Source organism: Vicugna pacos, chromosome 11, assembly GCF_048564905.1.
Source record: "Vicugna pacos chromosome 11, VicPac4, whole genome shotgun sequence".
Classification (NCBI taxonomy): domain Eukaryota; kingdom Metazoa; phylum Chordata; class Mammalia; order Artiodactyla; family Camelidae; genus Vicugna; species Vicugna pacos.
The window spans coordinates 859,425-875,208 of NC_132997.1; the positions used below are offsets into that span (position 1 = coordinate 859,425).

A 15,784-nucleotide genomic window follows, 5' to 3' on the forward strand; every position below is an offset into this window, starting at 1 on the left:
ATCTAAATTTAATATCAGGGTTTTTTGGGAAAGAAATATCTCTTTTTCTTTCTTTGGAACTCTTTTGGGGGGTGAGGTAATTAGATGTATTTATCTGTTAGTGGAGGCCCTGGGGCTTACTTTCAGGACCCCGTGCACCCTAAGCTCACGCTCTACCACCCGCCCCATCATCTTTTTCTTTTTGCTTTAGCTGCCAAGAATCTTACAGCTTAATTCCTAGTCAGCATTTAACACTTGCCCTGACTTCATGGAATCCATTTTTATGAGTTTATCTCCCCCTGGTTTCATTTAAGTATTGAATCTCCATTTTCTCTTCATTCTCACTTTTGCCTTTTTTTTATTATGGTTGTTAAGCTGTGTTTAATAGAATTGTTTAAATTCTCTGTAAGCAAGAGTCTGAATGTAAATAAATATGTAAGCCAACAGCACAATTAAATGCTTTTATATATTCTAAGCTGTTTAGTAGTTACTTAAAAACCGAATTGAATATTAAAGTGATAACATTTTAAAATTATTTTTTAATTTTTTATAAAGGTATAGCTGAGTTAAAATATGATATTAGTTTCAGGTGTACAATAGATGCTCCATTTATATTTACTGTAAAACATTGTCTGTATTCCCTGTGTTGTAAGATATGTCCCTCAAGCATGTTTACATTACACATGTTGCAGTTTGTATAAGAAAGTCGGGTAATGCAGAGTCTGGGACGTGGCTGGTTCTTACCCAGGTTCACGCTCACCCTGCCTGTCAGATCTCAGGCCCTCACTTCTGTCTGCAGGGATTCGAGTGGAGGCAGCTCTCATCAGCGCTGGCACCACCCTCTGAGTGGTAGTGACAGCAGTGATTGTGTGTGGACGTGCAAAGTGTTGTTTCAAGCGCTTTACATGCGTTTCAGCATTTAATAATTAAAGCCCTCCTGTGAGGAAGCGTTTTAAGTTTTTAATGTATAATACATTTTATTTTGATACTGATAGATTTCAAACCTCAGGAAAATTTACAGGAGTAGTACAATAAACGCTTAGATACAGCTCACCTTAAAGGTCACTATTTGGCTTTTTGGGTCTGGCTTATTTTAGCATAAAGTTTCAAGGTTCTTCCATATTGTAACCTGAATCAGTACTATGTAGTCTTTGTTTGATAATATCCTTTTTCTTTGTTTTCGTTTTTGGTCTATTTAAATATATTTTCATTGAAGTCTAGTCAGTTTATAATGTTGTGTTAGTTTCTTGTGTACAGCACAACACTTCAGTTAAATAGGAACATACATGTATTCATTTTCATACTCTTTTTAAACATACGTTACAATAAGATATTAAATATATTCTCCTGTGGTATACAGAATAAACTTGCTGTTTATTCTTTACATACTCAGTATCTGCAAATCTTGAACTATTGCTTCCCACACCCTTTCCCCTCTGGTAACCATAGTTTGATTTCTATCACTCTGTTTGTTTCTGTTCTGTAGATAAGTTTATCTTTTTGTTTCTTTGTTTTATTTTTTTCTTTTTAGATTCCACATGTGAGCGATCTCACATGGTTTTTTCCTTTCTCTTTCTGTCTTACTTCACTTAGAATGACATTCCCCAGGTCCATTGATGTTGCTACAAATGGCATTATTTTATTATTATTTTATGTCTGAATAGTAGTCTATTGGACAAATATGATAAAACCTCTTTATCCAGTCATCTGTCAATGGACATTTAGGTTGTTTCCATGTCTTGCTATTGTAAATAGTGCTGCTGTGAATATTGGGGTGTAGGTGTCTTTTTGAATTAGGGTTCCTTCTAGATATATGCCCAGGAGTGGGATTGCTGGTTCATATGGGAGGTCAATTTTTTTCTTTAGAGGAACATCTATGCAGTTTTCCACATTGGCTCCACCAAACTACATTCCCACCACAGTGTAGGAGTGTTTCCAATTCTCCGCAGCCTCTCCAGTATTTATTGTCTGTGAACTTCTGAATGATGGCTATTCTGACTGGTTAGAGGTGATACTTGATTGCAGTTTTGATTTGCATTTCTCTGAGAATGATATTGAACATTTTTTCATGTGCCTACTGGCCATTTGTATGTCTTCATTGGAGAAATGTTTCTTTAGGACTTCTGTCCATTTTTGAATTGAATTGTTTGTTTTTCTTTCTTATTAAGTGTAAAAGCTGTTTACATATTCTGGGAATTAAGCCCCTATCAGTTTCATTTATTGCAAATATTTTCTCCCATTCCATAGGTAGGTTGTGTTTTTGTTTTGCTTACTCTTTCCTTAGCTATGAAAAAGTTTGTAAGTTTAATTAGATCCCATTTGTATATTTTTGTTTGTTTTTCTATTGCTTGAGTAGACTGCTCTTGGAGAACATTGTTTAGATGTGTCAGATGTTTTACCTATGGTTGCTTCTAAGAGATTTATAGTGTCTTGTCTTCATGTTTAAGTCTTTAACACATTTTGAATTCATTTTTGTGTATGCTGTGAGGGAGTAGTCTAACTTCAATGATTTACATGCAGCTGTTGAGTTTTCCCTACACCATTTGCTGAAGAGGCTGCCTTTACTCCATTGTATGTTCTCACCTCCTTTGGCAAAGTTTCAATGACCAAAAGTTTGTGAGCCTATTCTTGGTAATTTTGTTTATCCGTTCATTGATGGATGGATATTGTTAGTAACTTTTGGCTTCTCTGAATGAAACTGCTATGAATATTGATGTGAAATTTTTTATGAGAATATATTATCATTCTGTTGGCTGTACAGTTGGCCCACCATATCTGTATTTTCCACTACATGGATTCAGATGGCTGATTATAAAGGGACTCGAACATCCTTGGATTATGGTATCCAGGGTGTGGGGTTCCTGAAACCAACCCCCCGAGAATTCTGAGGGATGACTCTATATGTAGGTGTGGAATTGCTGAGCCATATAACTATAAGCATTTGAGGAAATACCAGACTTCTCCAAAGAAGCTGCACCATTGTGCCTTTCCACTGGCCTCATATGAGATTTCTCTGCCTCCTGAACGATATTTGTCATTGTCCATGTTTTGGTTATAACCATCCTAGTGGGTGTAAAATGAGATCTCATTTTGATTTTGATTTGACTAGTGATGCTGAACATCATTTCATATGCTTATTGGCCATTTGTATATCTATTTAAATTCATGGTAAATTTAAAATTTGGGTCTATTTTCTTGTATTGCTCAGTTGTAAGCATTTGTTATATATCCTGGATGCTACTCTCTTATTAGATACATGCTTTGCAAAATTTTTCTTCTACTTTGCACATTGTCCTTTCACTATATTTTTTTAAACATTAAAACAATTTCTTTACAGGGGAGGTAATTAGATATTTTGATTTATTTTATTTTTCTTGCTAAGCACACACTCTATCACTTGAGATACCCATTTCCACTGTCATTTCACTTTCTTGATGATGTCCTTTGTAAGAAAAAGGTTTTAATTTTGATAAAGTCCAGTTTATCTGCTTTTTCTTCTATCACTTGTGCTCTTGGTATTGTATCTAGGAAACCAAAGCCTATCCTAAGACCACAAAGATTTATACTGTGTCTTCTTTTAGAAAGTTTATAGGTTTAATTTTTACATTTCTGTCTGTGATCTATTTTGAATTAATTTTTAATTGTTATATAAAATATGAGTGTTCAGATTCCAGATTGATTCTTTTGCCTGCAGATACCCAGCTGTCCCTGTACCATTTGTTGCATAGACTATTCTTTCAATGGAGTGTTGTTGTCCCCCTTGTGGAAAACTGTCTGTAAATGTAAGTTTTTTCCCCTTGGTTTTTATTGTGTCTCATAGATTGATTTATCCAACCTTATGCCAGTACCATGCTGAATTAGTACTATAGCATTTTAGTACACTTTAAAGTGAGTCCTCCTACTTTACTCTTCTTTTTCAAGGTTGTTTTGACTGTCCTGGGCCCCTTGCACGTCCATATGAATTCTGGGATTAGTTTTTCAATTTTTGCAAAGAAGTCAGCTGGAATTTTGATAGGGATTCCACTGAATATGTAGATCACTTTGAGGAGTCTTAACGTATTTAATAATATTTTCTATCATTCCTTGAAAATGGGATATCTTCCATATATGTAGATCTTTTAAAATTTATTTTAGTGATACTTCAAAGATTTCAATGTACAAATCTTGTAAATTTTTGTTAAATGTATCTCTCATTTTATTTTTAATGCTGTTGTAAATGGAAAGGCTGAGTTTCTTATGGGTCGGACTATATATCCATCTTCTTATTTCTAGAATTCCTTCACAGCAAATACCCTAGGTTTATATTTGCTACATAAATCTATCCACAACTATTCCCCACCCCGTGTTATAAGAAACCAAGACCCAAGTTAAGCTACCTGAACCCCTATGTGGAAGTGAGAAATGAGACCCTTGGGTGGGGCTTTTTGCAGATGATACTGAGAGCTTATTCAGGATGGCTTCTTCTTAATTTCTTTTAAACAACCCTTTCAGTGTATTTAGTCAGATACATTGAGAACATGCCCTTTTGATGTGCGGAGTAGCTAAGACTATGATTTTCAAATAAATTCTAGTGAGAGTTTTGTACTTGAAACCTAATTTGCATCTATCTTTGAAGATTTATGTTTCAGGAGCTTTGACTATAGAACACCTGTCTTTATTCAATAATGACAACTAAATGCTCAAGCAACATGTAAGAGTTTGAGCAAACTGCCCCCGCCCCGTAGTGCTGGGTGGCTGCAGCTGTAACTGGAGTCAGCGCTTACCTCTCCCAGTAAGCTTGTGCTGATCAGCTCAAAGGGGTTCATCTAAAATTTTGTCAGTAGTCTGTTGGACAAAGTCATAAAACATTGATTGAAAGTTGCTGGAATGCAATATACCCTTATTAATATTAAGTAAGCACATATTGAGTGCTTACTGTATGATGGAATTGTCCCTCAGCCTCACATGAATATTATTTCTCTTAAAACTTCTCATATTTCCTTGTTATTCTCACTTTACAGATAAGGAGACTGAGAATTAGGTCTTCTCTATTTTGGAGGAAGATCATTATCAATGATGGGAAGTTGTAAGGAAAAAGATATCTATTCATCCTAAGAAAACATTTTTCTAAGTGTCAGCAATGAAGAAGTTGAACACTGAAGAAGGTGATGATTGTTCGAGTGAGACAGGCCCCGGGTTGTACGGTGTCAACATCCCTGTCCTGGACAAGGCACGTGTAGAGCTGCGTGGTGGATGAGGCGGCACGGCTGCTCAGGGAACGCGGATGCCGAGCCATTGGGCTGTGCTCAGGCACGGTGGGGCTTTCTCCAAAGGGCAGTGGACCGTCATTGACAGATTTTAACTAGGGGAGTGGGGTGCTCTCGTAGATCACTTCTGTCTTACAGAATGCTTGGAAACATTTAGAAGGCTCGGCAGGAGGTGATGTGATGAGTCAGTAGGGTGGCTGCGACGTGTATCAGTGTTCAATTTTCAAGTTGTTTTCAGTCCCAGGCTTGTGGCTCAGAAGCCGTGTCACTTTGGGTCACGCACTCAAGGAAGAGAAACAATTTATCTAATCAATTGAAGCAATGATGCACCGACCTCCCAGGACTGCTATGGAGATCCAGTGAGGTAACGTGTGCACAGTGTGCAGCGTGGTCCCCAGCACACAGTCACTGCTGAGGGAGTGCCAGTGAGTACCTGGTAGGTCAGGTGAGGGTGGTGGGACTTGGTGACTGAGGATATCTGGGCCCTGAAGGAGGGGTCCATTCACATCTGTGAGTGATGGGCCTGAGCTGGGAGATGCAGGGAGACCTTACCCCCCGAACAGGTGCCCTGGGCAGGACGACTATGGGAGGAGCACCGTGAAGTCAGCTCTTTGCAGGTGAAGTTGGAGGTGCCCTTGAGACATCTAAGTGCAGTGTCACGAGCTCATAGTGGAGATCTGGGCCCAGGCTGTGCATTTTCCTATAATCTCAATCCCTGAGGACCCCGAAGTATTGATCACTTAACGTGAAGACATACTTTACAGGACAAATGAATAGTAGTATCATGTCTGTCATCCAAGCTTAGGTCTCTTTATTCATCAGTCACTTTGCTAAATGGGTGCGTACTGACCTCACTTCACCGTCCTCCCCTGGGCTCAAGCTCCACAGAAAAGAGCTGGTGACTCTCCCTCTTTTCCAGAAGCAGACACATTTAGCTGGTAGACTTCTGTACCTCGTCAGACTTAGGATATTAGTTTGTTGTTTTAATTCTATTTTCTTATGGCCATCTCCTGACAGGAGAGAAGTTTTACCTCATGATCATGTTTCAATTAGCTGTTACTGAGAATTGCTGATCTGATCCATAGTGTATGTATTCTATTAACTTTGTAGAGTACTTATCATTTTTCTGTCTTTGCCCTTTAATATTGTTTGCCCCTTCAATGTTCTATCTTATTTGGGGCCTTATTTTTTTTAATTAAAAAATATCATTTAACAGTTAAGAAAACCAAAGAACAAATGCACATGAGAGCTAAATTTAGAAAATGTATAGTGTGTTTTCTGTCTCGGCAATGGAGGTTTCTAGAAACTCATGAAAACCTTCATTACACAAGTTCCTTAAAATGCTGATTAAGAAATAAAACCTTCCTTCCTCATCTTTCAAACTGCACAACTAATTGTCAAGAAAGAGAGGGGGAATCCTCAGAAGCCAAGACAAACGAGAAAGCAGGGATTCTGGGAGATACACGAGCCTTAGAAACCCTGGGATGCCGGTTGGCTCCCGAACTGATTTTCAGTTGCCTTGGCAGGAGTGCAGGAGGTGAGCCCGAGGCCCCTCACACTGGGAGTTGGATGGCTGATCATATTATCGACCAAGCCCATCCCGAGAATCTTGGTTAACTAAAGGGTGAAATTGGAAAAAAAATTCCTCAAGGCAAGAAAGTAAGGAAAGTCAATTTTGTTGGAAGAGGCAAAAAATTACAAATCCAAAGTAAGGATATATTTTAAAGCTCTTCTGGCATGAGAGTGACCACAAACTCCTGGCAGAAAAGCACAGCTACTCCTTGATTAAGAAGATGTGTTTTGAATGAATCAGTGAAAATCCATTCCGAAAAAGGCCTCCAGATTCTTGTGGATCAAGATACTGGACCACAAACACCTCTCTTCCAAGGTCTCATTCAAATAACCAGAAAGGTTTTAAAGGAAAGTAGCAATAATCATAGTTCTATTTATTGACATTACTATATGCTAGGAATTCAGAGGTGACTATGCAGTTGTCTCCTCTTTTATGGACCTTACTTTCTCTTTGGGGAGACTAAATGACATATTTGGGTAGCTTGGTGGAGGGAGGTGTTCGTCTGTTACAATTAGCCAGGAGAGGAGATTAAGAAAGCAGTGAAGGGTGGGTGAACTTTTTAGCTGAGGACGGTCTTGTTCTGCTGGCTTTTAATGCAGACTCAATGAGCTGTCAATGTAGGGAATATAAATTATGGAGGATGGACTTAGCTCAGGCCCCTTTAGAATGGACAAGTGAACCTGGAGAAAGACAGTCAAATCTGTGCAGACATTAAAGTTCACCTGAACGTGCTCCATCCCTGAGCCAAAGATAGGACAAATATGCAGGACTTCTTGAGGAGAGAGGAGTGGTTTTTAAGGTTCTCCAAGAATAAATCCCAGGGAAACGGGAAGGCCAGTTGTCAAACTGTGACTTTCCCCTTTGGATGGTATATCCACCAAGGTTATTGGCCTTTTATAGGTTTTCATTTCTCTTTATTACATGTCAGGTGATGGGGACGTGGGCACAGTTGTTTGACACCTTGTTGAGTCGGCTTTGAGTACCTGCCTAGCACGGGCACAGTTGCGGCTGTGTCATACATCTTGCAGCCCATCCCGTTCCCCGGCTCCTTGATCACGGCAGAGTGGTTCCTTGTTGACATGTCCGTCTCCTCTGTGACATCATAACCCATGAAAAGACCGGAACATATTAACTTGGCTTTGTTAAAGTCAAAGAAACAGATCAAATATGGAGTCAGATTTGTTCTTTCCTATTTCAGTAGTGCCATGGAGTAGGCAGTTTGGGCAGCTTTCTGTAGGATCCTGGTGGCTTTCCCTCTCAGCCTCTGGGCGCCTCTATTGAAAACCCTTCATAGCTGTCTGGCCTGCTGGAAAAACACTCTGCCTATTATGCCCTGAATATGTTTTCAGTTTATAACTCATATCTACTCCTTGGAAAACAACTCAAAAAAACTCAGTTGGTTTTCCACCAGCCATGGGCAGGGGTGAGGGGTACCTTCTTATTATTTCATAAAATAATAATAATAATAAATAGTAATAGTAATAGTAGTAGTAGTAGTAGTAATAATAATAATAATAATTATAAAAGAAGTCTTAAAACAGCACTGGGCACATTGGAGAGAGTCAATCAATGCTTCGTGGCTTAAATCAAAAGTGATGACTCAGTGATTCCATGGCTGCTGTATTTGCTGAGCTAGTTATTCCTTTGCTCCATTACACATATTTTTTTAACTGAAAAAGAAATACAAGCAAATGGTTCAAAAAATTCAAACAGAGCACAAATATACACAAGTGAAAGAAGTTTTCCCTCATTCTCTGTTCTGTCTGCCCTCCCTGGTAATGCCACTGTTTACTATCCTTTGGGTGATTTTCCATATATGCTATGCACATTCCCAACTATGTATGTAAATTCCATTAAGGTTTTAGTTATTTTTAACTTAAAGGGATTTAAATCCTCAAGTGGCTTCTACCCGGGTAATAGAACAGAACAAGTGTGACTCCATATTAGATCTGATCCTTTGAATTTAAGTTTATGCTCTGTCTCCTAGGCTTCATCTTGCTTGTAAAACAATGTTGCTTAGAGCCTGAAATATACAGGAGAGCCTTTTCTGGAGGCTCTGACTTTTAAGGATATTTAACACTTTTCATTCATAAAAAGATAACAAATTGTAGAATAGAAAATAACATTTGCTTTGTTGGTCGTTTACAAAGATTTGACCCAGGCAGATAGCTGCAAGGACAAAGGATTCTAACAAGAAGGAATTCTACACCAAGAAGATTGCAACAACCAAGCATGTAGGAAAGGAGCCTGAATTGTGATTTGGGGAGATGGTTTTTCAAGACATTATTTTGCCATTTAGGCCTACAGAAACTTGCTATTCCATGACCGAACAGCTGGTCTCCCAACTTATTGGCCTGTCCTGCACTGAGAATGAATTTGGACTCGGTAACACTCCTATCTACCTAGCAAGCTGGGCACTGGAACTGAGAGTTTCGGAAATAACAGGCCAGCCAAGATACAAGCACCAATCGGAGTGTTGGAGTACTCAGATTTATTATGCCGGCGGGCTTAGAGGGGCTTCTGCTCCGAAGTTCTGAGCAGTTCCAAGACGTGCACATGAGGTTTTAAAGGGTTAATTACAAATAAGGGGGTATTAGCCAATAAGGCTCAAACAACAAAAAGCAAGGAATCAGTACACTGGAGCTTATCAACTTGTAATAGATCACGTTACTGACACATGTTGAGCTTGGATTTACGAGTTAGCTTGTTAGCCAGGTAAACTGACACTAAACTTAAGATTTAGCCTGGCAAAACTTAGAGAAGTAAACCGACAATTATCACACTTAGATTTGTGACTTAGCTTGTTAGCCAGCTGGGCTTTTCCTTCACATGAGGACACCTCCTACACCCAGGGAGCTACTGTTAGCCCTTGATGGTTCTACAAGTGTGGGGTGTGGTTTACCCAGGAGGGATGGGGACTATGCACCAACACTCAGGCAGTCTGCTCTGTCTGGGGCGCTGAACTTGTACCACCCCGCTCCCCTCCAGCCCGACAGCTGGGACAGTGGGACTAAGGCAGAAATCGTGCCTGCTTGTTTCCCAGCGTGTAAAAGGGGAATATGTACTCTTCCCAAGTTAGTTCTGAGCGACAACACCTGCGGGTGCTTGGTTCCCAGAGCAACAGAAAACCAAGCTCCGCGTGGGGGCATCGGGTGGAGGGCTGGACCAGCGAGGTAAAACTTCAGCTGCGGGTCTTGAAGGGTTACAGAAGGGTACAGAGGTAGTATTGCTGCCTCCTTTGGGGTGCCCCCAGAGGTAAAGCTTTTTCTCTTCGCTAAGACCCTCCCCTATCCAGATCCCTCTCTTCTCTCCGCTCTTCCTGTCCATCTGTCTCCCTCCACTTTTCCCCTCCTCTCCTCCCCCTCCCATCTTCTTTCTTCCTCGCTGCCCCACCTTCTCTAGCAGAACACAGAGAGGATCGCTGGCCTTCCTGCGCATGCGCAGTGGGTGCCAGCTGGACCGCGGTTTGGAAGCTCCAGCTCCGAGCCGGGGATCGGCCCCAAAGTCTCCTCAGCTCTGTAGCCCGGTAAGCCTTTGACTCCTGCCTGGGGCCGGGGCCTCTGGCTGTGGAAGTGCAAGGTGGGGAGCCCCCGGGAAAGTGGCGGCTGCAGGAAGGCGGTCCGCGTGTCACAGCCCTCAGGGAGCCAGTCAGCCTGTGTCCAGCTGAATTGCTCGGGACAGACCCCTGTGCCCACGCCACCTGCCTCGGCGCCCCAGGCACACCTGTCCAGGGCGAGGTGTGCACCTGCCGCCTCTCACCCAGCCGGGCTCCCCTCAGTCCGCGGCTGGTGTGCATTTCTCCTCTCCCGCCCGAGAGTCCTCTCCTCCCGGGCTTCCTCTCCTGGGCCGTCGGCCCGTCCCCGCCCCTGGGCGGGCTGTGTCCCGGGCGGGCGGGGTCTGCGGACATGGACGGGGTAGCTGGGGCTGGGGCTGGCCTCCGAGCGGGGCTGCAGACCGCGTTTCCAACCCCGCCCCACTTTCCCTGCCCCGCGACCCCCAGGCTGCCTTCCTCTCCCTTTCCTGCTCCCTGAGGACCAGCTCAGTGGCGTGGGCGCTGCTCTCTGGGCTGACAGCCACCGGCTGTGACGCCCAGCTTCTCCTGGTGGAGTCGGGAAAAGGGGAACAAACATAGTAAACGTTGGAATTTCCACTATGGTTGAGGCTTCCAGGTTTCCATAACCTGTTTAGCCCACCTTAATGTTGGCTGCACCCATACTGGGTAATTTGGTGGAACTTCATGGTATGGTGGTGTAGAGACAGGACCTTGTATGCTTCTTCTCTTTCCGTTTTCTAACACTCATTCTCCTGGGCCTCCCATGTACTCCCCCAGAAGGGCCCAGGGCTGGCTTGGTGCTGCTCTGAGGCAATATTTATTAATAAGGCCCTTTCTTCATCTGTTCTGAGCCTCCGTTTCTTCCTCTGCACAATAAGGGCTTGGACTAGATAAGTGCTTTTCAGTTTGTTTTAAAGCCATGTTTCCTTTGAGAAACAGAAAATGCAAATCTCTCCTCCCATCGCAACCCTTTAGATTTTGACACATCCTCCAAAGAATGACATAGCTCTTTGTGGAAAACTGAAGTGATTGTGATTCTAGGTGGCACAGAAAAGACTCTTCAGAGACTTATTGCAGGGAGAGGGCAGGAAAGGGGCAGTATGTCACACTTTCTAGTGTGAGCACTGGAGCAGGGGCATGGATTTAAGTACAGAGACTGACGTGGCCTCTTCTAATCTTGTACAATGTGATAAATTTCTCTACCTCAGTTTCTTGATGTGTCAAGTTGGGGTGATAATATTTTAGGCTTTCATGAAACATTATACACATAATTCATTTGTGTCTCGGTAGAAACAAGACCTGCTAGGGATTCAGGGATTTGTTTAAAAAAGAAAAACCTTGTCCATAGCAGTCTGTCGGTGTGTATTTTGAATTTCCTGGAGGGTGAGGGCTGAGTCTGAATTCCATCGTGGGGCAGGTGGCCCATAGTTCTCTGTGCCCCAGATTGCCCCCTCCTCCCCAGTCCTCTTCCTCAGTCCAGGATGAATTTCCCTAGTAAATTTACACAGAAGTCTTGTGGAAATGGCTTTTCATTTTATTGTTTCACCTAGAAGGGCTGCCTTAATGATCTGTGTTGTCAGGTATTGAAGGACTGCCATCATGATGTCTGGTCAGGTTAAGGCTATGCAATTGGGAGTTTCTATTTAATAAAAAAAATTACAAATAGAAAATTAGAACAAGGATGGTGACAGGGGCTCTTGGAAGTGGGCACCATTAGCTTTCTTAGCTTCAGGTGCGGTGGCCTCCTGCCACGACAACCCATCTTCTTGCTCTGAAGTTTGAGGGACCAGTGGGTTCAGTGGGAATGTTAACTGAGAGTATCTCATGGGCTGGGCATTGTCCTATTTGTACTGTGTGTTCCTTATTTGAGACAGTGAGCTCACTTAACCTCAATAAGCTCATTAAAAAATTAGACTTTTTATTTTGAGATATAATGTAGATTCCCATGTAGTTAGTTGTAAGAGACAGTATGGAGATGGCCTATGGACTCTTTGCCCAGTTTTCCTTAATGGTTCCATCTTGCAAAGTTGGGGTACAATTCATACTGACTCACTAACAATTTTAAGTTTGTGTTATTGCCCTCACTTCTATTCACGATTAAACTGGGGCTTAGAGAATCACACAGGCCTGCCCATGTCACCCACATGGTTAGTGTAGAGACGGGTGGAACTTGGGCTTGGGATTTCCAGGCAGTACCAATATGATGGTCTGTGGCAGGGAGCAGCATTCACTTTGCTTGTTTAGTCATTCATTCAACAGACATTTATTTAGTAACCTCTGTGGGTCAGATGCTTTCATAGGGTTATCTGATTCTTCAACAGTATGGTGAAACAGGTAATGTTTTCTTTTTTTTAATCTGAGAAAATTAGCTCTGAGACGTTATAAACCCCCAAAGGAAATATAGCTCATAAAGGAGCAATAGTAAATTTGTACATTCCACCCTTTTTATGCAGGTGTTACCCTAGGCATTTTACATTTGCAAACATCCGTAATCCAGATATATTCTTGTAAGGCAAGGATTTTGTTTTTAATTGAATTATAGTCAAGTGTACAATGTTGTGTCAATTGCAAGATGTTTTTTTAATTTTGAATTAAAAATATTTTTTGAGGAAGGTAATTAAGTTTATTTATTTGTTTCATTATTTAAAATAAGGTACTGGGGTTTGACCCCAGGATCTCGTACATGATAAGCTCGTGCTCTACCACTGAACTGTACAGTCCTCCCCAAGGCAAGTTTCCTCATCCATTATTCTGCAGCTTAGGAGTTCAAATAAATTGGATAGAAATCCAGATCTTTTGATCCTACTGTGGTCCTTTTCTTTATATTCTGCTGAAGGGGGTTGGGGAAAGCAGTTCCTTTGTTCATTTCTTTATTCAGCATTTTTGTGCAGTGACTTCTCTTCAGGACCTTGCTAGGTGCTTGGAAACAGAAATCAAGAAATGACCCTTCTCTGCAGGGGCAGGAAGCGTAGACCAAAAGCTGGGTAATGTGATCCGAGCTATGTGCAGACGCTGAGGACAAACTGTACCCCCGGATTTGCTTTGGCTTCCCTTGCCTTCTGGCTGGTACACACCAGATCACTGCATCCCAAATGCTCCCGCAGCCCACAGCACAGTATGTACCTCGATCTCCTCTCCCCTCTCCGCAGGGCCTGCAACATGAGCATCCCTGACTACGTGCAGTGTGCTGAAGACTATGAGACTCTTCCCGTTGTGGTCCAACCATCATCTCAGAGGGGATCATCTCAGAGGAGAATTTCTTTTGCATCTATAAGCGAACCTCCTCAGTGAGCCAGATCAGCCCGTGCGGCTTCCAGTGGGCACACTGTATCCACTACAGGCACCAATATGCACCCGAGAGTGGGTGGAGCAGCTTCCAGAGCCACCGCAAGTTCGTGGGCCCTGTCACCATTACCGACTTCCTCTCTGCCAAGGCCTCCTAGAAGCTTCATGTGCAGAGGAGCTGTATGGCACCGCGCTTAATGACTCTCAGCTCTTTGTCTTTGTGCTGCATGGGGTGGTAGCCGAGCAGCCGGGCAGCGACGTGTCCTTTAATCTAAGAGGACTGCAGGGTGGTGGAGAAGAGGATTGAGGACTTCACTGAGTCATTCTTCATCTTGCCCATGTCCAAGTGGCTGGATGCAGCCCCCAACAATTCTGGGAACAAGATCACCCTCCGCTGCATCCCGTTTGAGAAGGAGGACATCATGGGACTGGACACAGACAGCAGGTAAGTTTCCCTGGAGGCCAGTCCACCCTGGCTGTGTTCCGGGTTTCTTCCCTACATCCAGAAAGGGATCAGCAAGGAAGAGGACTGTGTTGTAGCTAAGGTGGAGGGAGGTGAAACCCGCCGGTTTACAGACATTTAAAAGTGAATCTGCCTCTGTTTCAGAGAGATCCTTTTAGGGTTAATGTGGACACTTCCTCCCGCTTTTCAGCCAGGACAATGGTGGGACCCCTTGAGTCACTGTCCAATAGAGTAGCCACAGCCACTGATGCTAGGAGCACTGGGGAGGAGGCTGGTCTGTGTTGAGATGAGCTGTAGGTCAAATACATATTAGACGCTGAGGTTTGTCTAGTAAAAGAATATAAACTATCTTGTTACTTCCTATATTGATTACATGTCAAAATGATAGTATTTTACATGCAGTAGATTAAGTAAGATCTGTTCTTAAAATTAGTTTCTAGTATTTGTTTTTGTTTGATAGTTTGTTTCTTTGTTTACCGTTTTAAATGTGGCAACTGGGAAACTTTCTTTACATGGCTCTCATTTCATTTCTGTTGGGCAGCCTGTCCTGAGACAGTCTCATCCCTTTGTTTATAGATGAGATGCCGAATCCCGAGAGGCAGAAAGAGGCGCTGGTTGAGCTGGGGCTGGAGCCGGTGTCTCCTGCCTTCCAGGCCCAGCACCTATTCGGCTCAGGCCCTCTCTTCCTGCCCGACAGCCAGCATGCCATGTTAGGACATCAGAAACACCGCCAAGGACTTCCGAATGAACTCCTTATGCAGGGAAAAGCGTATCACGGAGTATGGGAAAGAGCAGATAAATGTTCATTCTCACCTTGTCCCTGTGATTAAGTCAAGGGCCCCACTTTGCCTCGAAAGTGCAGACGAGCTCTTCTGAGCTGCCTACCCCCCCACTTTCTTCTCTGTTTCCCCGTGTATCTATCGTGCTGTCCCTCGTGCAGAGGATGGTGAGATGCCTTTGCCGAGAGGTGGTCCCTGTTTGCTGGGGAGAGTGAGGGAATCTGTGTCGTCCTGGCCTGTGGACTTGGGCCATGAGTCTGGAGAGCGCTCATGGTGGTCCCACAGGTGTCGGTCGGAGGACCTGGCACGTGCTGCCGGGCCCGCTGTGGGGCGGTGCTCTGTGATTCTTGAACTTTACTAATCTCAGATTCTACTTTCTGGTTGTTGGTAAGTTGGAGGAGAAGATGCCAGAGAATTGATAAAAACAATGTCCAGACCAGCCCTGTGAGTTATAGGAACAGGGGACCCAAGTCCCACCTGCGTGAGGTGCCTAGCGGGCTCTGGATGAATTTTCTGTTCCTCCCGAACATACCTCTATGGCTTAAGGAAGGGGCAAGTAATGTCGTGGCCATGAACTGTACTTGTCCCACGGGGCCCTGTGATCTACATGCCCGCACTCCCCTTCTGCTCCTTGGAGATGAAGTGTCAGGTTTAGGAGCCTGGACACTGTTGTGGGCATAGCTGCCAGCATTGTGCTACACCGAGGCTGGCTCCGTTCACCTCACTTGTCACCACCTGCTGAGCCCCCAGGCGTCAGTCAAGGTAGGTGCATCGGTGCAACGTAAGCAGGGACCACCTTCTCACCCTGCACAGACTGGTGGGTGAGCAGTGGAAGCCTGGAGCCCTGCCCCACCCCCAGGCCAGTGCCTCTTTTGTCATAGGAGGCACTGGTGACATTTTTCTCAC

The 15,784-nt window shown here is 43.4% G+C and overlaps 2 protein-coding genes across 8 annotated transcripts in view; both read left to right on the top strand.

Annotated features, from left to right (window-relative positions):
• LOC140699572 (trafficking protein particle complex subunit 9-like) overlaps positions 1 to 13,788 on the top strand; it is a 59,641-nt gene extending 45,853 nt beyond the window's left edge. For 2 of the 7 annotated variants that reach the window (XR_012077760.1, XR_012077764.1), the window contains exon 3: positions 13,501 to 13,770. Coding sequence is in view for 1 of the 7 variants with exons in the window: in XM_072972230.1 (XP_072828331.1) it covers positions 13,501 to 13,524 (24 nt within the window). In the remaining 6 variants the exon portion in view is untranslated. Of the gene's footprint in view, positions 1 to 3,673; positions 3,762 to 4,979; positions 5,060 to 10,193; positions 10,325 to 13,500 lie in introns of those variants that run through there. The other 5 variants (XR_012077762.1, XR_012077767.1, XR_012077768.1 and 2 more) reach the window with 5 other exon arrangements.
• The window catches only part of LOC140699576 (trafficking protein particle complex subunit 9-like), a 325,083-nt gene that overhangs the window by 262,125 nt on the left and 47,174 nt on the right, over positions 1 to 15,784 (top strand). The gene's annotated exons all lie outside the window — the stretch shown is intronic.